Here is a 25,732-nt window from a genome sequence, read left to right as displayed (position 1 = left end):
AAGGGGCCTCACTGAACGCCGTGTCCTTCTGGTATCCTCCTCTCTCCTCTTCCTAATCCTCTTCCTCCTTTTCCTCTGGTTCTGTCACCCTTTCCTGAGCCACACACTCCCAAAAAGCAATTCCTCTGCGAGCAGGCCTGGGAGGGAAGAGCCAAACGTGAAGCGAACGTTCAAAGCTGAGAGGAGCAGGGCTTGTACGATGCCGAGGGTCATTTCCGGCCAGTGGGAATCGGTGTGCGTTGGGAGGGGAGCCTGGACGGGGAAGGGAACAGGGGTGAAATTGGGGAGGGGCATTTGAGGGGTGGAAGGACACCCACTCCCTTGGAGAACTTGTTCGTCCAAGTGGCTTCAACCACCTTCTTCTATGCGGATGATTCCCAAATCTCCATCTCCAGCCCTGATCTCTCTCCCTCTCTGCAGTCTCACATTTCCTCCTGCCTTCAAGACATCTCTACTCGGATGTCTTGCCGTCACCTCAAACTTAACATGTCCAAAACAGACCTTATCTTCTCACCCAACCCCTGTCTTTCCCTATGACTTTACCGTCCCTGTAGACAGCACCACCATCCTTCCTGTCTCACAAGCCCCTAACCTTGATGTTATCATCGACTCATCTCTCTCATTAAACCCGTATATTTAATGTCACCAAATCCTGTCGTTTCAACCTTCACAACGCTACAATCTGCCCTTTCTGCTCCATCCAAGCACTTCTCCTATCCCGCCTTGATTATCGCTTCAGCCTCCTTGCTGACTTCCCTGCCTCCTGTCTCTCCCCACTCCAGTCCATACTTCACTCTGCTGCCCGGATCATTTTTCTGCAGAAACGTTCAGGCCATGTTTCCCCTCTCCTCCAGTGGTTGCCCATCCACCTCCGCGTTAAACAGAAACTCTTCACCCCTGGCTTTAAAGCGCCCAGTCATCGGGCCCCTCCACACACCTTATCTCCCTCCTTTCCTACTCCAACACAACCCGCACACTTCACTCCTCTAATGCCAACCTACTCACTGTACCTCAATTTCATCTATCTCACCGCCGAACTCTCGCCCGCATCCTGCCACTGGTCTGGAACGCCCTCCCTCTTCATGTCCAACAGACGATATCGTATCAGACGATCAATCTCCCCTCCTTCAGAGCCGTATTAAAAGCACATCTCCTCCAAGAGACCTTCCCTGACTAAATCCTCATTTCCTCTTCTCCCACTCCCTTCTGCGTCATCCTTGAACTTGGATTGACACCCTTTATTTACTCCTTCCTCAGCCCCACATTTATTATTTTTTCCCCTCTACATTGTCTTCCCCTCTACATTGTAAGCTCCTCGAGGGCAGGAAACATGTCTACCGACTCTGTTATGCTGTGCTTCTGCATACAGTACAGTGCTCTGCACACAGTGAGCACTTAGTACATACGATTGATTGATTGGGCAGAGGACTGTGGGTGAGAAAAGGGACGGGGTGAGAATGTTAGAGGGAAACCCAGACTTGGTTTGGCACAAACAGTAGACAAAGTGGATTTGAGGCATCCATGCCCATTCTGGGCTCCGCTTCCGGCACGTTCTGTAGTATTGCTCGAGCACCCGCTGGGTGCAGAGCACTGTGGCGAGCACTAGGGAGATGACAGTAAGTGCCTTTGCGTACATCTAACAGCAGGAGACGGACCCCAAGACAATTTACAGCTATGAAGAAGGAGGAGATGTGGAATGTGAGCTCCTTGTGAGCAGGGAATGCTGTACCGTACTCCCTCGATTGCTTAGTACAGTGCTTTGCATAGAGCAAGCACTCAATATATACAAAGGAATGAATGCGAAGTGAGCTGATGTTTAAACAGTAGGGCAACACCCTAGGGAGGGTGGCTCAGAAACCCTAAAGAGACCCGTTTGTCAGCCGGAGGTGGTGGGCGGGTTGGTGTTAGCAGGTGCGCTCAGTGGGAACCGGAACAGACAAAGCATTCTGTTTGGGGGGTGTGGCTGTTTGGGGGATGTGGCGTTGAGCCGGAGGGATTCTGATGGCTGCAGGGTCCTCCTGATTGACAGCTGCTACTGAGGGGTGCTGTGGTGGTGCTCCGGCCCCTCATTCCGCAACAGTGGCAGGGGGGAGACAGACATTAATACAGATAAATTAAATGACAGATATGTGCGTGAGTGCTGTGGGGCTGGAAGTGGGGGAGAGCAAAGGGAGCAAGTCAGGGCGATGAGGAAGGGAGTGAGAGAAGAGGAAAAGTGGGGCTTAGTCTGGGAAGGCCTCTTGGAGGAGATATGCCTTTAATAAGGCTTTGAAGGAGGGGAGACTGTCTGTCATATTTGAGGAGGGAGGGAGTTCCTCGCCAGAAGCAGGACATGAGCTTGTGGTTGGCGGCGTGACAGGCGCGATCGAGGCACAGTGAGACGGTTAGCACTAGAGGAGCAAAATGTGCAGGCTGGGTTGTAGGAGAGAAGTGAGAAGTGAAGAGACTTGCCCAGGGTCACACAGCAGACAAGTGGCGGAGCCGGGATTAGAATCCAGGTCCTTCTGATTCCCAGGCCGTTGCTCTTGTCACTAGGCCTCTCTGCTTCTCTCCTCTGGTTTCCTTGTCGACCCTTCTCTGCCAGAAAGAATCGGAATCTGGAAGGAGGAAACCGCATTTCCTAAGCCGTTCTGTCTGCTTATTGCTCACCCCCGCCTTCCAAAGTGCAAGTTCTCTGTGGTTTCGGCGGGCCTTCTGCCGAGGCCGGCGGCCGAGGCAAAGACTGACTCAGTGGAAGGTTCAGCCTGGAGGAGAGAAAGTTCAGAGAGAAGGAAGCCAGTGTTTCCCTCCGGAAATTCCCCGCCGAGCCCCGATAGAAGACAAAACATGTGGCGCTTTGGGGAGAACCCTCCCTCAACGGGATGTTGTGCTTTTGTTTTTTCGGCTTGATCCGTGGTAACCCTTTGAGTTAGACCTTATCAAAATCCAACGCTCCGTGGGGCCCGCGGCGGAGTTAGGGGTGACAAGGGAAGGCCCGCCTTTTCTCCGAGGCCTCGGGACTTTTCATTTCGGCAAAACCCAAGCGTGCGCTTGAGATTACGCTCCCTCCCCACCGGCCCTCCTCACTCCCCTCTCGTGATTCTCATTTTGGGGGGGATTTGGATTGTGACCCGGCAGCCCTGTCCTTCAGATCCTTCCCAACGGGGTCCCCGGCGAGCCGTCGGAGCTCACCGGTCATTTCCCCGGAAAGCAGCGTGGCCTAGTGGCAAGAGCCCGGATTGGGGATTCGGAGGATCTGGGTTCTAATCCCGGCTCCGCCACTCATCCACTGGTTGATCTCAGGCACATCACTTCACTTCTCTGGGCGGCGGTTCCCTCATCTGCAAAATGGAGGTTCAATTCCTGTTCCTCCTTCCCACTTAGGGCTCCCGGGTGGGACCCGATGATCTACCCCACAGTGCTTAGTACAGTCCACACAGTGTGCACTGAACAAATACCACAATTATTATATTTATTATTATTCAGTCAGTCAGTCAGTCATATTTATTGAGCGCTTACTGTGTGCAGATCACTGTACCAAGCGCTTAGGAGAGTACAATTCAACAATAAACAGGTACATTTCCTGCTCACGATGAGCTTCAGCTGTGCACACAGTAAGCGCTCAATAAATACAATTAACTGACTAACAAATACCACAATTATTATTATAATACTAATGTTAATAATAATAATAATAATAATTTTGAGTCTCAGGCCCCAGGGAGACAGAAGCCAAAAAAGTCAGGGCAGGGAGGAGGAGAGTTCGGTGTCAAGGGAAGAAGGCGAGAAAGAGGGCAGTTACCCTACGAGAAATAAACACGAGGACAAGTCGGGCCAAGGGACGGCCGAGGAGAAAGAACCCAAGAATACTTGGACCCACGCCAGCCGGGCGGAGGTTAACCGCGAAGCAGCTCCTCAAAGACCGAAGCCACTTTCTCCCTCAGCCTCCCATTCCGGAGGCCTCTGGCTGGATGCACTAACGTGGGCGGCCGGGGTCCGACCGACCTCTCCCCCTTCCCCAGATCTCTGCTTTTCTGCAGGGAGGTTGGAAGTGAAAGCAACTGGAAGGCCGGGAAGGGGGATGAGAGCCCGCGGCCGGGGGGCCCTGACTCTGGCTCCCTGGCTTCTGAATGGAGAACGTCCTCGGGCCGATCAGAAGCTGGTTCTGTCTTGTTGGTAGGTCGGACCTCTTCCGCACCTACCCTATGCCGTCCGCTGGGATAGAGGGCGGGGAGCTCAAACCTGTTGTAAGGGTGGGGAAACTGAAGCCCAGAGAAAGGAACAGAATCAGCCAGAGAGACGCAGCGGGTTGGGGATGGAGCTGGGAGTAGCATCCAGTTCCTCTGATTCCCAGGCCTGTGTTCTTTCCACTTGGCCACGCTGCCTAGGGTAGCACACTCAGTTGACTTAAGAGGTGAGGAGGCATGAGTCAGGCAGATATGCATCTCCCCTGGCTTAGTCCAGTACTCTTCACACACTAAGCGCTCAATAAATACGATTGAATGAACGAATGAATGAGGTACAAGGCAGGTTGGCCCGGACACTGTGCCATAAGAATAATAATAATAATGTTGGTATTTGTTAAGCGCTTACTATGTGCAGAGCACTGTTCTAAGCGCTGGGGTAGACACAAGGGAATCAGGTTGTCCCACGTGGGGCTCACAGTCTTAATCCCCATTTTACAGATGAGGTAACTGAGGCACAGAGAAGTTAAGTGACTTGCCCAAAGTCACACAGCCGACAAGTGGCAGAGCCTGGATTCGAACCCATGATCTCTGACTCCAAAGCCCATGCTCTTTCCAGTGAGCCACGCTGCCATACACCGCTCTCCCAGTCCGCCAGCAGGACAGGAGGGACTCGGACTGTCCGACTGGCCTTAGGATGCCAGAGACTATGCGGGTGAGGCAATGGAGACCCCCAGCCTGTGAGGGAAGCTGTTCACTGTGGGGAGAGTGAAGAAAAGAACCATTTCATCCTCACATTCTATTAAGCGCCGAGCTGGAAAGTTTTTCTAATCAAACTCTGGTCTGAGCAGGGGCTGGGCCACCGTTAGTTGCCAGGACTCAGATCTGGGCTTCTCATTCAGCCACGCTCCCTGCCAGCTGTTGTCATTGAAATCCCACATAATCTCTCCGGGTCAGAGGTCAGCCGCCCGTGACCGCCGCCTCCGTTAAAAGGTTATGCTGATTCCCGTGGTCAGATATTGGCCCTTTTCTCCTCCAGGCACTCCCCTTCGGCTCAAGGAAATTAAAAAAACAACAACAAAAAAAACAGACTGAGGGGGGAGTCACGCTTGAATCGTATTACAAGACATTAAAGTCTTAAAGTGTCTCCCCATCCGCCACCCCCCACCCCCCAGTGAGCTGACACGCCGTGGCTAGGGTGGCTAATGTATAGACCAGAATTTCCTGGGGCTTCCTTCAAAGGTGGGGGCCGGCCAGAGGGCAGAGAGAAGTGCTCTGCGGGCCTTGAAGTTCAGGGCAGAATCTGTTTCTGCAAATCAATCAAAGGCATTTATTGAGCACTTACTGTGTGCCAAACACTGTAAATAATAATAATGTTGGTATTTGTTAAGCGCTTACTATGTGCCGAGCACTGTTCTAAGCGCTGGGAGAGATACTGGGTAATCGGGTTGTCCCGCGTGAGGCTCACAGTTAATCCCCATTTTACAGATGAGGGAACTGAGGCCCAGAGAAGTCAAGTGAATCGCCCACAGTCACACAGCTGACAAGTGGCAGAGCAGGGATTCGAACTCATGACCTCTGACTCCCAAGCCTTTCCTCTTTCCACTGAGCCACGCCGCTTCTCTAAGCGCGTGGCAAAAAACTGTACTGTACTGTACAAAAAACTGTACTAAGCACATGGCAAAAAACGGTGTCTGTGAGATATGAAACTCAGTAAATCCCATCTCAAACAAGGGGTACCTGACCTTGAAGTGGAGGGCAGTAGAGATACGTGATTATTTTCTTCTTCTCTAATTCTCTTAGTGTTTTGTAAGAGTAAAAACACGTTCATAAGTGTGGGCCTCTTCCCATCATTTTCCCCATTGGCAGAGGGCATTTTTTAAAAAATGTGTTTTGTTACGCACTTACTATGTGTTGAACACTGTTTTAAGTCCTAGGGTAGGTACAGGTTAATTAGGTCAGTCTCATGTGGGACTCACAGTCTCAGTTGAAGGGATACAGGAATCCCCACTTTACAATTGAGGAAACCGAGGCCCGGAGACGTTATCTGACTTGCTCAAGGTCACAAAGCAGGCAGGTGGCAGAGCCCGGATTAGAACCCAGGTCCTTCTGACTCCCAGGCCCGGGCTCTCTCTCCACTAGGCCACACTGCTAGCCAGTGGACATCCGGGGTTTCGCAGCGTCATAGTTCTCGGAGAATGTAAACCGGATTACCTAGGATCTTGGGAAGGGTGAGAATAAAATCATAGACCAAGCCATTTCTGGGTTAAACTCAGGACCCACCCAGATCGGGACTCTGTCTCTGCCGGGAGCACCGGGAGATCAGAGGCTGGTTGCCCTCCTGGATTCTCTGTACTCTCCCAAGTGCTCAATAAGTGCTCAATAAATGCCATCGATGATGATCATCCAACACTCCTGACTCGCCCCTCTCCATCCCTATCTTTCCCCCAGTGACCCAGCACGGACCATCGAACACTCCCACCTCCCCTCTCCGTCCTTGGTTTTCCCCAAAGAAACTCATGCACCGCTTTGTCCCGGGATCCCTCTACCTCTTCCATCCTGCCACAGCTTGGATTTCCACAGTGCGTTTAGCCAGCGGGAGCTGGGAAGCGTTTCTCCTATAACATGTGCCTATCTGGACAGAACCTGGCGAGCTGGTGGGTTGGTTTTGAACCTGCACAATCCCAACTCCGGGAGGGTCCCCTCCTTCTGGACGTGTGACGTTTGAGGAATGACAGTAATGGTGGCAATAATAGTAATCATTAATTAATAATAAAATGGCGGCATTTGTTAAACACTTGCTAGGTGCCGAACCCTGTGCTAAGTGCTGGGATAGATACAAGATGATCAGGTCGGATGAACTGGGGCTCACTGTGTGAGAGAGAGGAGAGGTATTGAATCCCCATTTTATGGAGGAGGAAACCGAGACCCTGAGAAGTGAAGCGACTGGCCCGAGGTCACCCAGCAGGCAAGTGGCAGAGCTGGAATGAGAACCCAGGTGATCTGACTCCCAGACTCGTGCTCTTTCCTCTAGGCCCTGCCTGCTTTAGGACTCTCGCCGAGCACGGTAGTGAAGAGGCTCACTGGTTTGGCCACAGCCTCCCCGCCCGGCTCTGGCCATCCCACGGAAAGGGAGTAAGGGAATCGTTTCCAACAGATTCAGGTCGGGGAAACCGCTCCTTTTGTGACTCAATCCCCGAGTCCTTACGATTCAGCAGGTAAAACCTCCTCCTCTCCGCAAAGTGATTGAGCGATCGCCCAGATCTGATCAAATTCCCCTCTCCCTTTATTCCCTCTGGTGGTTTGCGGGAAGAGCCAACGGGGAGGAGATTGTATCGGCCTTCTGCACTCTCGGGCGAGGCTGCTTGATGGATGAACGTTTAGCCCGGGTCCTCTGGGGCCCGGAGGCCCGGGAACTTTCCGAGGCGGGAATTCATCTTTCAGGATAGGAGCCGAATCCCCGGTCCAGCGAGTCTCTGCCGCGCCCAGCCAGGTTCTCAAAAAGTGTCACTGGTAACAGTCGTCGTGGCATTTATTGCATGCCCACTGAAGGCATGCACTGTGCTGAACGCTTAGGAAAATACAAGCGCGAAGAAACGACACATTCCCCGCCCTGATGAAGCTCACGCTCTAACTGTAGGGAGGCAGTTAAGATAATATTTGCGGCTTGAGTCATCGGAATAGATTTTTCATCGTTAGAGAAGCCGGGACTCTTAGTCGAATGACGAGGGGAATGATTTGAGCTCACTGTGGGCGGGGAATGTGTCTGTTTATTGTTATATTGAACTTTCCCAAGCGCTTAGTACGGTGATCTGCACATAGTAAATGCTCAATAAATACAATTGAATGAATGAATGAATTTGGGCATTTATCGAGTGCTTCTTAAATGCCAACCACAGCGGTAAGCCTTGGGGCCAAGACAAGATCATCAGCATTGGGCTCGATCCCACCCGGGGGGATTGCAGTCAAAGAAAAGAGAGCAGGGGTCTCCTCCCTGTTATACAGATGAAGAAACCGAGGCCCAGAGAGGTTCTGTGACCGGGCCCACGTGGCCCAGCAGGCCGGCGGCAGAGTTGGGGTCGGAAGAGCACGGGCTTTGGAGTCAGAGGTCATGGGTTCGAATCCCGGCTCGGCCACTTGTCAGCTGTGTGACTTTGGGCAAGTCACTTAACTTCTCGGTGCCTCAGTTACCTCATCTGTAAAATGGGGATTAAGACTGTGAGCCCCACGTGGGACAACCTGATTCCCCTGTGTCTACCCCAGCGCTTAGAACAGTGCTCGGCACATAGTAAGCGCTTAACAAATACCAACATTATTATTATTATTATTATTATTAACCCGGGACTCCTGACACCCAGGCACGTGCTCTTTCAGTCCTCTGGACTGTAAACTCGTTGTGGGCAGGGGAGGTGTCTGTTTATTGTTCCATCATACACTCCCAAGCGCCTAATACAGTGCGCTGCACACAGTAAGTACCCATCGCCACCCACCTCTTGGGCTCCTCGGTCTCCCGTGGTCCTCAGCAGGCTGCCCACGGTCGATTTCACAGGGCGGCGGATAGGACCCGGGGAATCCGAGTTGCGCTGTAAAGCCCCGATCGGCTTTGCCTCCTAATCCGGCATTTGGTCCCTCTAATGGGCTTAAGGCCCTGAGGGAAGGCGGTTGTTTGGAGTCCGCGGGCGGGAGCCAGGGCCAGCTGCGGGCACGGCCCCGTCGGGCTCGGCAGAATGAGGGGCCGAGCCGTCGCCAGGGGTGCGTCGACTGGGAGAACCCACGGTCCTTAACAATAAATAACAATAATGATGATGGTATTTGTTAAGTGCTTACTATGTGTCAAGCATTGTTCTAAACGCTGGGGTGGATACAAGCTAATCAAGTTGGAGAAGCAGCATGGCGGAGTGGCTGGAGCACGGGGCCTGGGAGTCAGAAGGCCATGGGTTCTGATCCTGGCTCCTCGGCTTGTCTGCTCTGTGACCTTGGGCAACTCACTTCACTTGTCTGTGCCCTTTGAAATGGGGATTGAGACTGTGAGCCCCACGTGGTAAAGGGGCTGTGTCCAACCCGATTTGCTTGTACCCACCCCAGTGCTTAGGACAGTGCCTGGCACATAGTAAGCACTTAACAAATTCCATAATTAAGTAATTACTTAATTAAGTATGACATAGTACCTTTCCCACATGGGGCTCACAGTCTTCATCCTCATTCTACAGATGAGGGAACTGAGGCCCAGGGAAGTGAACTGACTTGCCCAAGGTCACACAATGGACAAGTGGTGGAACCGGGATTAGAACTCAGATCCTTCTGACTCCCAGGCCCAGGCTCTATCCTCTAGGCCGTGCTGCTTCTCTTCCCCATTCAGCGGATGATCAGCGGAACCTGTAGCACATTGTGGCTTCCTCTGACAGACCCCCAGAGGGGCTCAGAGGGAAGCCCAACTCATTTTGGGTTCATGGGCGGTACTTTTAACTCTGAGGAAATCCCATCGATTTCATTTTCTCAGGAACCAGTGTGGCCTAATTGGAAAATCACACACCTGGGAGTTGGGAGAGCTGGATTCTAATCGCACTTCTGCCCCTGACCCACTGTCACTTACCCCCTCTGGGCCTCAGTTTCTTCTCTCTAAAATGGGAATGACTCTTTTCTCCGCAAAGCCTTGTGTGGAACAGCGATGGTGCCGGATCTGATCACAGGGCTTGGCACATAGTAAGCATTTAATCACTGCCGTCGTAAGTCCAAGGAAGTGCTTCCTTCGAAATAAGGAACGAACCTGAGAAGCGTCACTTTTGGAGCCCGGAGGTTTCCCAGTGTCCTCCGGACTGCAGATTCATTCATTCAATCGTATTTATTGAGTGTTTACTGTGGGCAGAGAACTGTACTAAGTGCTTGGAAAGTACAATACGGCAAAAAAAGAGACGCTGGGTGTGTGGCCTAGCAGAAAGGGCACAGACCTTGCAGTCGGGGGACTTGGGTTCCGGATCCGCTCTTGCAGGGTGACCTTGGGGTGGTCACTAAACTTTTCTGGGCCTCAGTTCCCTCCTGTGTAAAATGGGGATGAATCTCCCCCTCCTAATTAGACTGTGAGCTCTGGTTGGGACAGGGACTGTGTAGAACTCATTGTCTGGTCTCTCTACCTACCCGGTGTATTATTATTATTATTATCATTCTCATTATTCTGTTGTGCAGCCAGGGCAGAGCCCCTAGGAATGTCCATTGACTCTGTGTGAGTCTGAGACCCGGCGTGGGGCCTGAAGCCTGTTAGTAAATCACCCTGAGAAGACATGCGTCACTGACCCTTCGCTACAGCGCGATTTTACAGGTCTTGGAATAATCCCCTGATCCTCAGCTTTTTCTCTGACCCCGATTTGCAAAGCTGTAGGTCAGGCTGCCCTCCCCCCTGCAGATGACCACACACCTCCCTATCCTACCCCTCCCACCCCCGCAGGGCCACTTTCTCCCGGGGCCTCGACCCGGCAGAATGGGAGCGAGAAGTAGCCAGCCTCACTCCATACTGCCATCGCACATCAGCCCTCCGCCCAGCGAAAACTAAAAACCCGGCGCTCGGCCGCTAACGGAACAGAAAAAGGTGTTCCGAATTTAACGTTTAAGATTACGTGTGGGCCAGAAAGCACCTTCCCCTGTCGGAAGCTCATTCAACGACCTAACCACCGTGTCCAGATACAAAGATATCAGTCCGGCCGGAAAACCTCCGGGGTTCGGAAGCCTCGGAAAGAGAGGGATCCTCCTGGAAGGGCCGGGAAGTCTTGAAACCTCGTTGTGCTCGAAAGAGTTAGGAGTACATGACTCCTGCGTAGGTGCTTCTGGGTTGTACTCTCCCAAGCGCTTAGTACAGTGCCCTGCACACAATAAGCACTGAGTAAAACGACTGAATGATGTTGAAAAGACATCAGGCGCCTGAATCCCCTGCCTGATTTCTACCCGACCCACTGTTTCCTTTCAGCTGTTTCACCGTCAGAGGTCACCCAAGGTAACGTCACATGAAAACGGCTTTTTGTTTAAGGTTTCCCCCTGCGCGGCGTTTTACTTTTTTGGAACCCTTCCTCCCCGCCCTCATCCCCTCCCTGGTTCAGCGGGACGGAAGGGTACCCGCCCCAAGAAAGAAACCGGCAAGGGACCACAGGTGCCGGGGCTGGGCAGCGAGCCCCCCTCCCCAGCACGCTTCAGGTTGGGCAAGCGATGTGGCCTAGTGGACAGACCCGAGTTCTCGTCCCGCGCCGCCCCGAATCCGCTGGGTGACCTCAGGCAAGTCACCTCGCCTCTCTAGGCCTCAGTTTCCTCGTCTGCAAAATGGGGATCAAACCCCCGTCCTCCCTCCCTTAGACCCAGAACCCGGTAAGGGCCAGAGACCGTATCTGATCTGACTGTCTTGAGTAGACCCCAGCGCTCAGCACAGTGCCTGGCACGTAGCACATAATAAATGCCATCGTCGGGATTCTTTTTTAAGTACAACGAGTCCACCAGGTTGGAGGGTGGCGTTGTTAAACGCTGAAGCTGATCCCTGTTTGTAATTCTTCTGTTCTCTTTTGTTTTCTGCTCCCTAGGGCACTTGGGATTCCAAGACAGTTTTGTCACATCAGGTGTTTTCAGCGTGACCGAATTAGTCAGAGTGTCACAGAGTAAGTACCCTTTCCCTCGGCTCTATCCGGGTCGTGCATGAGTCCGATTTATGTGCCACCCTCTCCCCCCTCCCGACCCCTCCCTTAAGCCTCCCCCCCCAGGGTACTTCCAACATTTCTGAATCCCGCTGGAAATGTTGGGCCCTTGGATTTTATTTGACATTCAAGGAATTAAAAGGGGCTGGTGGGTGGGGCGAGGGGATTGGTGGGAATTGATTTCTGAGCATGTGTGGCTGCTGGGTGGAGATAGATGGGAAGAGAGGATGCGGTTACTGGAGAAGCAGCGTGGCTTGGTGGATAGAGCCCGGGCCTGGGAGTCAGAAGGACCTGGGTTCTAATTAATTCCTGTTCTGCCACGTGTCTGCTGTGTTATCTTGGGAAGCCTCTTCGTTTTTCTGGGCCTCGGTTACCTCATCTGTAAAATGGGCATAAGAGCGTGAGCCCCGCGTGATAAAGGGTGTGTTGAACCTGATTAACTTGTATCTACCCCAGTGCTTCGAACTGTGCTTGGCACATAGTAAGCACTTAAAAAGTACCATAATAATAATTATTGTTATTACTGAGCATGTGGGGTTGCCGGGAGAAATGCTGTGGGAATTGGAGGGAGGTGGTTACTGAGCATGTGTGGGTTGCTTTTTTTTCCTGTACTATTTGTTGAGCGCGTCCTAGGGGCCAGGCGCTTTCCCAAGTGCACACAAGTGAAGTGACTTATCCGAGGCCACTAAGCAGGACAGTGGTAGAACCGGGATCGGAACCCAGGTTCTCCGACTCCCAGGCCCGTGTTTTATCCGCTAAGTCACGCTGCTTTCCAGCCTCCCGGGAGGAAGGGTGTGGGGTTTGGAGGTGGAGAGCGGGTTACTGAGAAGGGACAAGCCCCTTCCCAAGATGGAGCATCTCCAGGGTGAGAGGAGGGCACCGGGAATTCCTTGGCTCTGAGGAAGCTTTCCTCGGAGACAGAGGGCTTTGTTTTTGACCCCCGGAGAACATTAACGCAGGCAGCAAGAATGGCTATTGGTTCATTCGTTCCCTGCTTGGCAGGACTCATTAGCCACAGTGAATTGAGAGATCCCATGGCCATCCTGACCCAGTGATAAAAGGTTCATTCAGTGGTATTTATTGAGTGCTTACTGAGTGCAGAACACTGTACTAAGCACTTGGGAGCGTTCAGTATAACAATAAACAGACGCATTCCCTGCCCACAATGAACTTTCATCTGGGGATGAGCTTACAGTCTATGGTTCATTCATTCATTCATTCAATAGTATTTATTGAGCGCTTACTATGTGCAGAGCACTGGACTAAGCGCTTGGAATGTACAAATCGGTAACAGATAGAGACGGTCCCTGCCATTTGACGGGCTTACGGTCTAATCCGGGGAGACAGGTGGCGATTGACTGCAGCGTGCTGGGTCATGACCGGTCAGTCCACAGAGAGGTCAAGCTAGCCACGGACTCCCAGTGGCCCACAGGCCCTTTTGCTCAGTTCATCTTGATAACTGTGATATTCGTTAAGCACGTACTATACGCCAGGCTCTGTACTAAGAGCTGGGGTAGATACAAGATAGTCCAATTGGACTCCTTCCCTGTCCTACATGGGGCTCTCAGTTAAATTCCAATATTACAGATGAGGAAACTGAGGCCAGAGAAGTGAAGTGTCTTGCCCAAGGTCACACGTCATCAGCGGTATTCATTGAGTGCTTCCTGTTCGCAGAACTCTGTACTGAGCGCTTGGGAGAGTCGGTTGACGTGATCCCTGCCCCGAAGGAATTTATGGTCTAGTCGGGCAGATGGATATTAAAACGAAGAGCGGATAGGAAACGTGAGAGAGGAAAAGGATGAGGGGGTGCGTGGATGGCAAAGCACTTAAGGGGTCCAACAGCCCCCTAGGAGTGGGGCTGGGAATCAGCGGACCCGGGTTTGAGAATCCCAGCTCTGCCGTTCACCCGCTGTGTGACCTTGGGCAAGACGCGTAGCCTCTCTGAGCTACCTGCCACCTCCCAGCCGGCCTAATTAGGGGGCCGCACCCCGGCTCCCTCAGACCCAGGGGTCGGAGTGGGAGTCCCGACGTCTCGAAAAACGTCACGTGGCCCCGGGGCAGCACTGCCACTGGGAAGGCACTTCCCGGGCCCTGGCGTTCCCGGAAGAAGCAAGCGGAGGTGGCAGGAGAGGGATGAACGGCGGGCAGCTCTGACCTTGCCCTCCAAGTGCCGTTCCCCCGCTCGGCGAGCTTCTGCTTGAGTTTCGCTCGCTCTCGATCAATACCCTATTAAGAGGGGCTAGAATCGGAGCGGGTCGCTCTGGTTATAAATGGAACTCGCCGTAATCTGACGGTCAGCAGCAGGCTGGACCCGTCGCCCAAAAGCAGCCATCCCACGTCTTGTCGCCGCTCCGGCCAGTGATGTCTCTCGAAGGACGCTTCCCCTTGCCCTCCCCCCCCCCCCCCTCCCCGGCCCAAAACTGGCCCTCTGCACTTGGAGATCTTTACCTCATTCCAGGTTGAATCCTGAAAAGTCCATTCTGTCACCACAGTCCTCTCCGGGACCCACCGTGGTCCATTTTAGGAGCAGGAGTCAGAAGGTCATGGGTTCTAATCCTGGCTCTGCCACTTGTCTGCTGTGCGACCGTGAGCAGGTCACTTCAGTTCTATGGGACTCAGTTCCCTCATCTGTAAAATGGGGATTAAGACTGTGAGTCCCATGTGGGACAACCCGATTTGCTCGTATTCACCCCAGCCGCTTAGTACAGGGTCTGGCACATCATAAATGCTTAACAAATACCACAATTATCATCATTACCTCTAGACTGTAAACTCCTTGTGAGTGGGGAATGTGTCTGTTTATTGTTATATTGTACTCTCCCAAGCGCATACTACAGTGCTCTGCACACAGTAAATGCCCGGTAAACGCAATTGAATGAATTTTACCTAGAAGGGCAAGATCATTCTAGTTTCCTTCAGCATTTCCTTAAAAAAAGAAGATGGATAAAATAATAAATAAATGGCACCCTATTCCTGGGAAGAAAAATAGCTTTCTGGCTGGATTAATTTAGTGGGCTTCCTCTACTCTAACTCAATATATTTCCAAAATAAATATTAAAATTAAATTAGTTGCGGGGCCGGGGGTGGGGGGAGCGGTTCATTTTCCTCTTATTTGTCTTGACATTTGTGGATAAGACTGGCAGTAGAGGGAATTTTCATCAACCTCCCAGGATCCTGAATACAAGCTTGTGGCGTAGATGGGAGAAGTGGAATCTGTCTCTTCTTACCCCCTCTCCCTACACCCCCAGCTCCTCCATCCCCACTGACCAGGGAGAACTTATAATAATGATAATAATAACCGGGCTATTTGTTAAATGTTTACTGTGTGCCAAGGGGGAAGGATAACGACTATCGAATCCCCGTTTGACAGATGAGGAAATAGAAGCCCAGAGGAGTTAAGTAACTCTTCCGAGGTCACCCAGCAGGCAAGCGGCGGAGCCGGGATAAGAACCCAGGTCCCCCCACTCGCAGGCCGGTGCCCGGCTGTGCTGAGAGGCATTACTTCTCCCCAGCCATGAGGTCGTTGACCGTCCCGTCCCCAGGAATGACAAGTATTCCCGATGCGGTACGGCATCCAAGACGTTGTGTTGCAAGCGGGGTGGCTTTGGACAATTTGGCAGAAGTTAGTCCAGACGCCTGCCAGAAATACTTCAAGTTCCCCTTCTGCCCCCAGAGGGCAGGGACTACCCCATTTTGTCTTCTAGCCTGTCCCCTAAGGCTTAGCACCACACCCTGTCCTCAGTTGACGCCCGGTACAGTGCTCTGCTGTAAGTCACTGTGCTGATAGCGGCATGGAGAATCAGGCTTACATGGGTTTGAAGACCAACAGTGCTTGGCGCATAGTAAGCGCTTAACAAATACCATCGTTATTATTATTATTATTATTATTATTGATCACGCATACAGTACCTCTGACCGCCTCTGCCTCTCCCCTCCGAGCCTCCTGATCCCTCCCAAAACAAATCAGGGTCTTCTGAAGCAGGACTGCTCGCCAGAACTATCCGCCTTTAAGAAAAGCAAGTTAATTATTTGCCAGGCACTGTACTGACCGCTGAGGTAAATAGGAGCTAATCAGTTTGGACACAGTGTGTGTCCCACATGGGGCCCACCATCTTATTCCCCATTTTACAAACGATGAGATACAGAAAAGTTACGTAACTTACTTGGGATCACACAGCAGATAAGTGGCGGAGACGGGATTAGAACCCAGGTCCTTCTGACTCCCAGGTTCATGTTCTGTCCGCTAATAATAATAATAATGTTGGTATTTGTTAAGCGCTTACTATGTGCAGAGCACTGTTCTAAGCGCTGGGGTAGATACAGAGTAATCATATTGTCCCACATGAGACTCACAGTTAATCCCCATTTTACAGATGAGGTAACTGAGTCACAGAGAAGTGAAGTGACTTGCCCACAGTCACACAGCTGACAAGTGGCAGAGCCGGGATTCGAACCCTTGACCCCTGACTCCCATGCCCGGGGTCTTTCCACTGAGCCACGCTGCTTCACTAGGCCGTGCTTCTTTACTGTTTACAGAATGCCGTGTTAAGCACTTGGAAGAATACTAGGGAGTTAGAAATGAGAAACAACGTGACCTAGTGGAAAGGGCACGGCCCCGGGAGTCAGAGGAACTGGGTTCTAATCCCGGTTCCACCACCTGCCTGCTGGGTGACCTTGGGCGAGTCACTTAACTTCTCTCTGCCTCACTTCCTTCATCTGCAAAAATGGGGATTCAGTTTCTGATCTCCCTCCTATTTAGACTCTGAATCCCACATGGGACCCGATTATTTTGTCTCTACCACAGTACTTGTCATATAGTAAGAGTTTAACATTTATCGTTAGTGTGCAGAGCACTGAACTGAGAAGGCTTGGGAGAGGACAGTAGAGTTAGTAGCCATGGTCCCTGGCCTCAAGGAGCCGGCAGACAAGCGAAGGCAGGCCCATCTCCTCCAAGAAGCCTTCCCTGACTAAGCCCTCCTTTCCTCTTCTCCCGCTCCCTTCTGCGCCACCCGGACTCGCTCCTTTTTTCATCCCCCTCCCAGCCCCACAGCATTTATGTCCATATCTGTCATTTATTCACTTAGATTAATGTCTCTTTTCCCCTCTAGACCGTGAGCTCGCTGTGGGCAGGAATTGTGTCTATTAATATTGTTATATTGTCCCTCCCAAGCACTCAGCGCAGTGCTCTGCACCCAGTAAAGGCTCAATAAACATGATTGACCGACACTAAAATGAATTTAGAGAAGCAGCGTGGCTCAGTGGATAGAGCCCGGGCTTGGGAGTCCGAGGTCATGGGTTCGAATGCCGACTCTGCCCCTTGTCAGCTTTGTGACTGTGGGCGAGTCACTTCTCTGTGCCTCAGTTCCCTCATCTGTCAAATGGGGGTGAAGACTGTGAGCCTCACGTGGGACAACCTCATTCCCCTGTATCTACCCCAGCGCTTAGAACAGTGCTCTGCACGTAGTAAGCGCTTAATAAATACCAACATTATTAATTTCAGCTAGAGGGAAGAAGGTGACATAGACGAGTTGATGCTTGCAACTAGCCGAAGAGTTGTGACCGTCTTGATTGGCATCGCAGTTGCTACAGTAGTTGGGGGTTGTAACCCAGGGGAGTCTAAGTTCTTCCCCCACTGCAAACCTCCAGATCACTAGAGACCCACTCTGGTCCTGGTTTTCCCAGTGGCCACCTCCCCCACGACCCCCCCGGGAACCCCAGGAATGGGCTGAGATGGGGAATCCCCAGTCCGATTGGAATTCTTCCCTCCAGGGTTCTTCCCAGGATAAAACGTGGCTGGAGACTTCGGGATTGAAGCCAAAAGAAAATCAGAATGTACCAGGCCGAGCCACGGAGCATGTTGGGAGGGACTGTTTCTAACCAGGAATGTCACCGAGGGTTTGTCCCTTTTTTTTTCTTTTCCTTTATGCTCCCAGCACCGATCGCTGCAGGCACGGGCCCCAATTTCTCTCTCTCCGATCTGGAAAGTTCTTCGTACTACAGCATGAGCCCGGGAGCCATGAGGCGGTCTCTGCCCAGCACTTCGTCCACCAGGTAACCCGGATCGCGGGGCCGGACCCCCAGGGAGGCACGGAGATAGGAAGGGGCCGAGCGGAGATCTCCGGGAGGGCTGTCCTGGGGGGGTCTCCGGAGACCAGGCTCTCTTTGCTGGAGGCGGAGAACACGTCCGCCATCGGAGCGCCGGCCTCCAATGAGACGGAGAAAGCGCGGTAGAAAGGAGTGGCTTTATTCATTCATCTATTTATTCATTTATTCAAGTCAGTCGTATTTATTGAGCGCTTACTGTGTGCAGAGCACTGTACTAAATGCTTGGGAGAGGACAATAGAACAATAAATGGACACATTCCTTGCCTGCAACGAGCCAACAGTATAGAGGGAATTTACAGTCTAGACAGTTTACCCAATGGCCTGTGGGTGCCCAGCGTGACGCTCAAGACAGCTGGAATCTTCAAGGACCCCAGACCATCACCCTGAGGTGGAATAATAATAATAATAATACTAATAGCATATGTTAGGCACTTACTATGTGCCACGCACTGTACTAAGCACTGGGGTGGATACAAGCAAATGGGGTTCTACACTTAGGGCTCATGGTCTCAATCCCCATTTTATAGATGAGGTAACTGAGGACCAGAGAAGTGAACTGACCTCCCTAAGGTCATACTGCAGACGAGTGGCGGAGCTGGGATTAGAACCCATGACCTTCTGACTCCCAGGCCCGTACTCTAGCCACTACGCCATGCTGCTTCCCTGGTTTCATCCCTCTTTCGGCCCTGGTGCCCGGCACGGTGCCGGCCACAGAGTGAACACTGACTGAACGCCACAGTGATGATTCTTCATCCCAGAGACGATCGTTTGGATGATCTGCCCGGCACAACCCCCACCCCTTGTTTGAAAAGACAAAAATCCCTAGTCTACCGATGGGAAACGATCTCAGCTTCGATCCCGGGGAGGGGTTGGGTTGGGGGCAATCTTTGCCGACTCCCCGGAAGCCAGGGGCTACGGCGTGGAAGTCCTTTTCCCATCTCGTTTCCCTCCTCTGAGGGGGCGTCCTTGGGCCACGGGGGTCAGTCGGCCGCTGGACGGGCTTTTGGATGGAGAACTCGAGGTCAGGGATGGGCTCTTATGAAATTCGGCTGCTGTCTCCTAAGCGCTCAAGGCAGTGTTCTGCTCACCGGAGACGCAACACGCAGATTACTGGCTGAACGACCAACTCCCTACGCGGCTTTGGGTTTCTTGCACCTGAGGCCCCCGGCCTTCAAGGCTCAGAGGAGTCTCCCTGCTGGGCGGAAGCCACCGCCACACTGACACCTGATGTGTGGACGAGCTGGGGGGCTGAACCCCATCTCTGCCCCTCTCCCACCTGCCGGGGGCTTGACCGGCCCCTCTGCAGTTTGTTGCCCCCGGGATGTTCCAGCCCTTGATTTTCCGCTCTGGGTCTTCAAGGGCAGAAATCCAATAACGATCTTCCTTCAGTGGGGACCCCCCCGCCCAACACATATGCACCCCCATCCAGAGACACCCCCCCCACCCAAGATCCCACGCTCCATGGCCCTTCCACGATAATTAACCCACCCTCGTCATTCCGCTGAGTCGGAGTATTTAGGGAAATCGCTTTTTTTCCCATGCTGGGAGCGGCCTAACGAGAGAAAAACAAACATATTACTGAGCCATTAACTATTGATGCTGGGTTTAATGAGCTCCCGATCAAGGCTGGCTGTTTGCTGGCAAATATCCGGAGCGAGCTTTTAAAGGGCAACATTGACTTCCGTGGCCGGTCCTGCCCGGGGTCACCCCCAAAAGCCAACAGAAGAGAGGGGCTGGACTTTGGGATGAACCCCACGAGCCGGCATCTGGCCCATCTGCTTTCTGGTTGTGGCCGTGGGGGCAGAGGGCTGGGCCGTGGTGAGGTGTGGAATTGTCACCTGAGTCCTGATAGACAGAGACACCCCTACAAAGCCCTTAAAATTTCACAGCTGGAGGCATGACACCCTCAAAACTCAAACAGCAGTCAAGGGAAGACATTATATTACACTATACTTTCCCAGCCGCTTCGTACAGTGCTCTGCACATAGTGAGCGCTCAGTAGAAACCATTATTTTTAGAGAAGCAGCGTGGCTCAGTGGAAAGAGCACGGACTTGGGAGTCAGAGGTCATGGGTTCGAATCCCGACTCTGCCACGTGTCTGCTGTGTGACTGAGGGCAAGTCACTTAACTTCTCTGTGCCTCAGTTACCTCATCTGTAAAATGGGGATTAAAACTGTGAGCTCCACATGGGACAACCCGATCACCCTGTATCTACCCCAGCGCTTAGAACAGTGCTCTGCACATAGTAAGCGCTTAACAAATACCAACATTATTATTATTGTTTGACTGATCGACTTCTAAATTCTGGGCTCAAAATGATGGCCTCCCCGAACACCCCTGAAGCTACCAGTCGTGCCGCATTTGACGTAGACGTCCAGGGTCACATAGAGTCTGAACCTAGGACCCTGCTAGGCGAAGAGTAGATGCTCAACAGATACCACTGAATAAATGAATTCACGAATGAAGACAAAACCCTGATATCTACCTGTGCTCGTCAATTAGCACCCGACAGGCTGGTTACCTAGAATCAGGCTGTTGCTCTTAATCACTTACCCTGCCCTAAAAATGCCCCCATCCAACCCCTGCCATCTTAAAGGGTTACGTTAAAGCCTCAAAACTGGAAGCCCCTTGATGGCAGGGACCTTGTCATCTCTCTAACACTCAGTCCAGAGTGTTCCTCACATAGTAGACTATAAGGTCCTAGTGGGCAGGGATCGTATCTTGTACCTCAATTGAACTCTCTCCTTAAGAGCTCATCACAGTCCCCTACAATCGAAACACATTTAGCTTCTTGAGAACAGAAACTGTTTCTTCTAACCTCAATTGTACTCTCTCAAGTGCTCGGTTACAGTGTTCTACATACAGTAGGTGCTCAATAAATAGTACTGTTTGGTTATCCCACATGGTTGGGGAATAAGAGCGGCTGATGAGGCGGTTTAAGGACAATTGTCAGTTGTCCGGCCTGAATAATAATAATTACGGTATTCGCTAAGTGCTTCCTATGTGTTAAACACTGCTCTAAGCCCTGGGGTAGATAATGTTGGTATTTGTTAAGCGCTTACTATGTGCAGAGCACTGTTCTAAGCGCTGGGGTAAACACAGGGGAATCAGGTTGTCCCACGTGGGGCTCACAGTCTTAATCCCCATTTTACAGATGAGGGAACTGAGGCACAGAGAAGTTAAGTGACTCGCCCACAGTCACACAGCTGACAAGTGGCAGAGCTGGGATTCGAACTCATGAGCCCTGACTCCAAAGCCCGTGCTCTTTCCACTGCGCCACGCTGCTTCTCTATGATGCAAGTTAACGGTCAAAAACAATCCCCGTTCCATGTAGGGCTCACAGTCTAAATACAGTGGAGATCAGTTGCTGAATCCCCTACCTGTTCCTCAGTTCCCTCATCTGTAAAATGGGGATTAAGACTGAGAGCCCCATGTGGGACATGGATTGGGTCCAACCTCAGCCTAACGAGCACTGAATACATTGCCCAGCATATAGTAAACGCTTAAAGAATACCATTTAAGGAAAAAAAATTACAGTTGAGGAAACTGAGGCCCAGAAAAGTGAAGTGATTTGCCCAAGGTCATCCAGCAGACAAGTGGTGGGGCTAGGCTTAAAAGTCAGGTCCTCTGAATAAAAGGCCCGGGCTCTTTCCGCTGGGTCATGTCACCCTGTATAGTCATCCAGCCAGCCGCCCCGGAGCTGCGGGAAACCTGTGCACAGCGAGGAGCATTTGACGCTTAACACTTAAGCACTTAACAAATACCACACATTATTATTATTACCATTACTATTACTATTATTATTATTATCCAGAACATCAAATCAGTCCCCATCAGTCCCCCAGGCAGGTTCGTTGGAGGCGGTGGGCATCTAGGCCCGGACCTGGCCCTCGAGACTCTCGAGCCGAGCATATTCATTCAGTCGTATTTATTGAGTGCTTCCCGTGTGCAGAGCAGTGCTCCCCAACGATAACACCGTGCGCAGCTCCCAAGCCGTCGGGGGTGTCCGGGGTAGGGGTTGGGGGGCACCCTCGGGGCCAGGGAGACCGCAGGGGGTCTGCGGGCAGGCTCTGCCACGAACCGGTCACTATTTCCGTTGCGGTCTAGCTCCACGAAGCGCCTCAAGTCCGTGGAGGATGAGATGGACAGCCCCGGCGAAGAGCCGTTCTATGCAAGCCAAGGGCGCTCGCCCGGAAGTGGTAGCCAGTCCAGCGGCTGGCATGAAGTGGAGCCAGGTAAGGCCGGCAGGCGGGAGCGGAGGGGCGTCTGCTTGTGGGCCGAGTTCCCGTCGCGTTAGCACCAACTCCTCTCCCCTTTCTCCCTTGTCACCCCGCTTCCAAGTCCGAGGTTCAAGGCGGGCATTCCTTACTGCCGTAGTCGGCGGTGGTGCTGCCGGTGGTAGAAATCAGTCGGTCAGTTGTATTTATTGAGCGCTTATGTGTGCAAAGCACTGTATTAAGCACCTGGGAGGAGGAGCATGGCATAGTGGATATAGCAAAGGTCTGCGAGTCAAGGTAATGGGTTCTAATGCCGGCTCCGCCGCTTCACTTCTCTGGGCCTCCATTACCTCATCTGAAAATGAGGAATTGAGACTGTGAGCCCCACGTGGGACAGGGACTATGTCCAGCCCGATTTGCTTACCCCAGCTCTTAGAACAATGCCTGGCACGTAGTTACAAATACCGTAATTATTATTATCAGTAGACAGACACATTCCCTGCCCACAACGAGCTTACAGTCTTAGAGGGGGAGACGGACATTAATAGAAATCGATAAATTATAGATAAAGACATAAGTACTGTGGGGCTTGGATGGGGGATGAATAAAGGGAAAAATACAGAGCGCTTCACAAATTAGTAGGTACGATATTGACTTGAGGGCGGGTCACTGCGCTGAGCACTCTGGAAGTACAGCGGGAAGTTCATTCAGTCATATTGCGCACCGTATTAATCGCTTGGAAGAGTACAATGCAACAATAAACGGGTACGTTCCCTGCTCACAACGAGCTTACAGTCTAGAAAGGGGGAGACAGACATCAGTACAGATAAATAATTGCGGGGCCGCCCTCTGTCTGCCTCGCCCTCCCACCCACAGGGATCTTCCAGTTTAGCAAGGAGTCACGAGGTGTTACGCTGTGCCCCCAGCCAATGCCACCCCGGGGTGGTGGGAAAACACACTGGGAAGCCACGTGGGCCTTTCCGAAGACAGGAGGTGCCTGGGACCACCGATGCCCGTGGATCCCACATTCAGGGAGCGGGAAGGAGAGAACAGGGTCTCTGGGCCGTGAGACTCGGCTGGCTGGAGAGAAGGGAGGACCTGTCGACCTCTCGCCTCTCCCCTGTTGGGGGGTGAATTGCCTTCCCCTTGCCTCTCGTTGGTGATCAATCGGTGGTATCCATCACTCTGACCTTGATTACCAAGCGCTTAGTACAGTGCTCGGTACTCAGTACTCAGTAAATACGATTGACTGACTGATCTGGGGGCCGGAGCAGGGATGTCTACTCCCCTCAGCTCAGCACGGCCTAGTGGACGGAGCCTGCGGCGGGGAGATGGAAGACCTGGGTCCTAGGCCTGGTTCTGCCCTGGCTCACTGAGTGACTTTGGTCAAGTGATTGGACTTCCCTTGACCTCAGTTTCCTCCTGCGTAAAATGGGGTTAATAGTTCCTCCCTCCCCCTACCTCCCTGGGAAGTTGTGCCAAGTAAAAAGAACCTTGTTGACGGGGAAGCGCTTTGGACAAATCAAAGCTGTCTACCAAAGCGAGGCCATTTATTGACCAGCTCACCCATCTCCTGAATAATAATAATAATAATTGTGTTATTTGTTAAGTGCTTACTATGTGCCAGCCAGCGTACTAAGCCCTGGGATGGATACAAGCAAATTGGGTTGGACACAGTCCACGTTGCACATGGGGCTCACAGTCTCAATCCCCATTTTACAGATGAGGGAACCAAGGCCCAGAGATGTGAATTGACTTGCCCAAGGTCACAAGTAATGGAGCCGGAATTAAGAACCTAGATCTTAGTGCTCTATCCATTAGGCCACGCTGCTTCTCAGCTGAACGTGGCTGAACAACAGCCGTGCAAGTTAACACCGGCCCCGCGGGACCAGAAGCCTCCAGGTTCACAGGCCCGTAGTCCCTGTTCCCCCTCCCGGCCCCGACAACAGCCACACAAAATGGGAAACAAAGCAGGCATTTCTGGTCCTGGATGTGCTTCGGATGCTATCAGTCGCCCTGTGAGATGATTTCGATGCCTCTGACAATCATCAATCAGTCGGTCGATAGTATCTATTGGGCACATATTCCGTGCGGAGCACACTACTAAGCATTTACCTAATAAAGGCTATTGAAAACTGCAGCCGTGGGGAAAATGTTTTGCTGACGCAAAGATACTTTTTTCCCAATAAAACAAGGTCCCCGAAGGCAGAGCGTTGTACTAAGCACTTGGGAGAGTCCAATGAAATAGAGTTAGTAGATGCGATCCCTGCCCTCAGAGAGCTTACGTTATGTGGAGGGAGGGGGCGGTCTTTGAGAGAACCAGTTGTTGTCTGGACTGCGGATCGAAGGGACGGGAAAAGCTGGCCTGGATGCAGTCAACTCTGCGTTAGGAAAACTTGGGGTCCGGGGCTGGGAGAATAACGGGGGAGCCACGGCCAGTTCGGCCAGAGATTACTTGAGCCCCGTTTGGGCCTTGGAAAATGATCTTCCGCCCACTGCCTTTGGCCCCAAGAAGCAAGAGGGAGAGGGGTCCATCGAGCCCCGAGATGGCTGTCCCGTCCAGGAAATGCTCTTGCAGCTGCGAAGAGGCGTCTGCTCTCGGTCTTCCCCGCATCCCCCCCAGCTTTCCCCAGTCGTAAATCTGCGGCTCCAGAGCGGGAGGGGCGGGGGTCTCACGGAACGGTATAAAATGCTTTATGGGATTCGCAGGAAACAGGCCCTGGCTCTGCCCCATACCTGGGGTTCTTTGATGTCCGCCTTTGTGCGAAGGCCACACCTGCCTTTCATTTGAACGTTGTTGGGTTTGTTTTTTTTCCCCTCCTCCCTCGCCCCAAGGAGGTGATTTGGTCTGTCGATGGAAATCTCCCCCCGTGAGTTTGCGTCTCTTGACGTCTTCCATCTTCAGGGCCCTGGGGTTTCTCGCAGTTCCAGGTGCGGGCCGGCTTCCCATTGAGGATAGACCCTCTCGGGGAGCTTCTTGACGGGTCCCGACAATGGGGTACCGTGGTGGCCCGGTGATGTACAATCGAACGGCCCCCACCGGGAGGAGGCAGACGGACCGATCGGCTCTCGTTTCCAAGAGGGCCCAGGAGCAGATGGGGCTTTCGCTCGGGCTCCTCAGTCTGGCCCGGACCACGGGGTCGAGGCCCTCGGTGAGGGCCGGACACTAAGGTGGGGCAATTATGTCGTGGGCCATTCCCACTTCACAAACGACCCTGCGCATTGGAGTTCCGGAGTTTCACAAATCTGGGCCTCGTTCTCAAAGCGGGGTGCAAGTGAGGTTGAATCCAAACTCCGGCTGCCTAGGGATGGTTGTTGTCGACATATTTTCATTTAAACCAACCCCGCTAATCAGTATTAATAATAATAATCACAGTAAGTGCTGAGGGCTTACTATATTCCAAGCACTGTGATAAATGCTGGGATCTACGAGGCAATCAGACCGGACAGAGTCCCTGCCCCTCACGGGGCTCACCATCAAACTGTAAGCCTGATGTGATCAGGGATTGTCTCTCTTTCTTGTTGTATTGTACTTTCCAAGCGTTTAGTACAGTGCTCTGCACACAGTAGGTGCTCA

General features: G+C 52.3%; 1 protein-coding gene across 3 annotated transcripts in view; it reads left to right on the top strand.

Moving 5' to 3' along the window:
* NFIA (nuclear factor I A) overlaps positions 1-25,732 on the top strand; it is a 238,476-nt gene that overhangs the window by 162,389 nt on the left and 50,355 nt on the right. For all 3 annotated transcript variants that reach the window (XM_029046506.1, XM_029046505.1, XM_029046504.1), the window contains 3 exons: positions 11,723-11,797; positions 17,767-17,884; positions 22,046-22,173. In XM_029046506.1, coding sequence (XP_028902339.1) covers positions 11,723-11,797; positions 17,767-17,884; positions 22,046-22,173 — 321 coding nt within the window. The remainder of the gene's footprint in view (positions 1-11,722; positions 11,798-17,766; positions 17,885-22,045; positions 22,174-25,732) is intronic.

The sequence above is a fragment of the Ornithorhynchus anatinus genome, chromosome 18 (genome assembly GCF_004115215.2).
Source record: "Ornithorhynchus anatinus isolate Pmale09 chromosome 18, mOrnAna1.pri.v4, whole genome shotgun sequence".
Lineage (NCBI taxonomy): Eukaryota > Metazoa > Chordata > Mammalia > Monotremata > Ornithorhynchidae > Ornithorhynchus > Ornithorhynchus anatinus.
The sequence above is the reverse complement of the archived record's forward strand: the minus strand, read 5'-3'. Positions and strand labels throughout refer to the sequence as shown.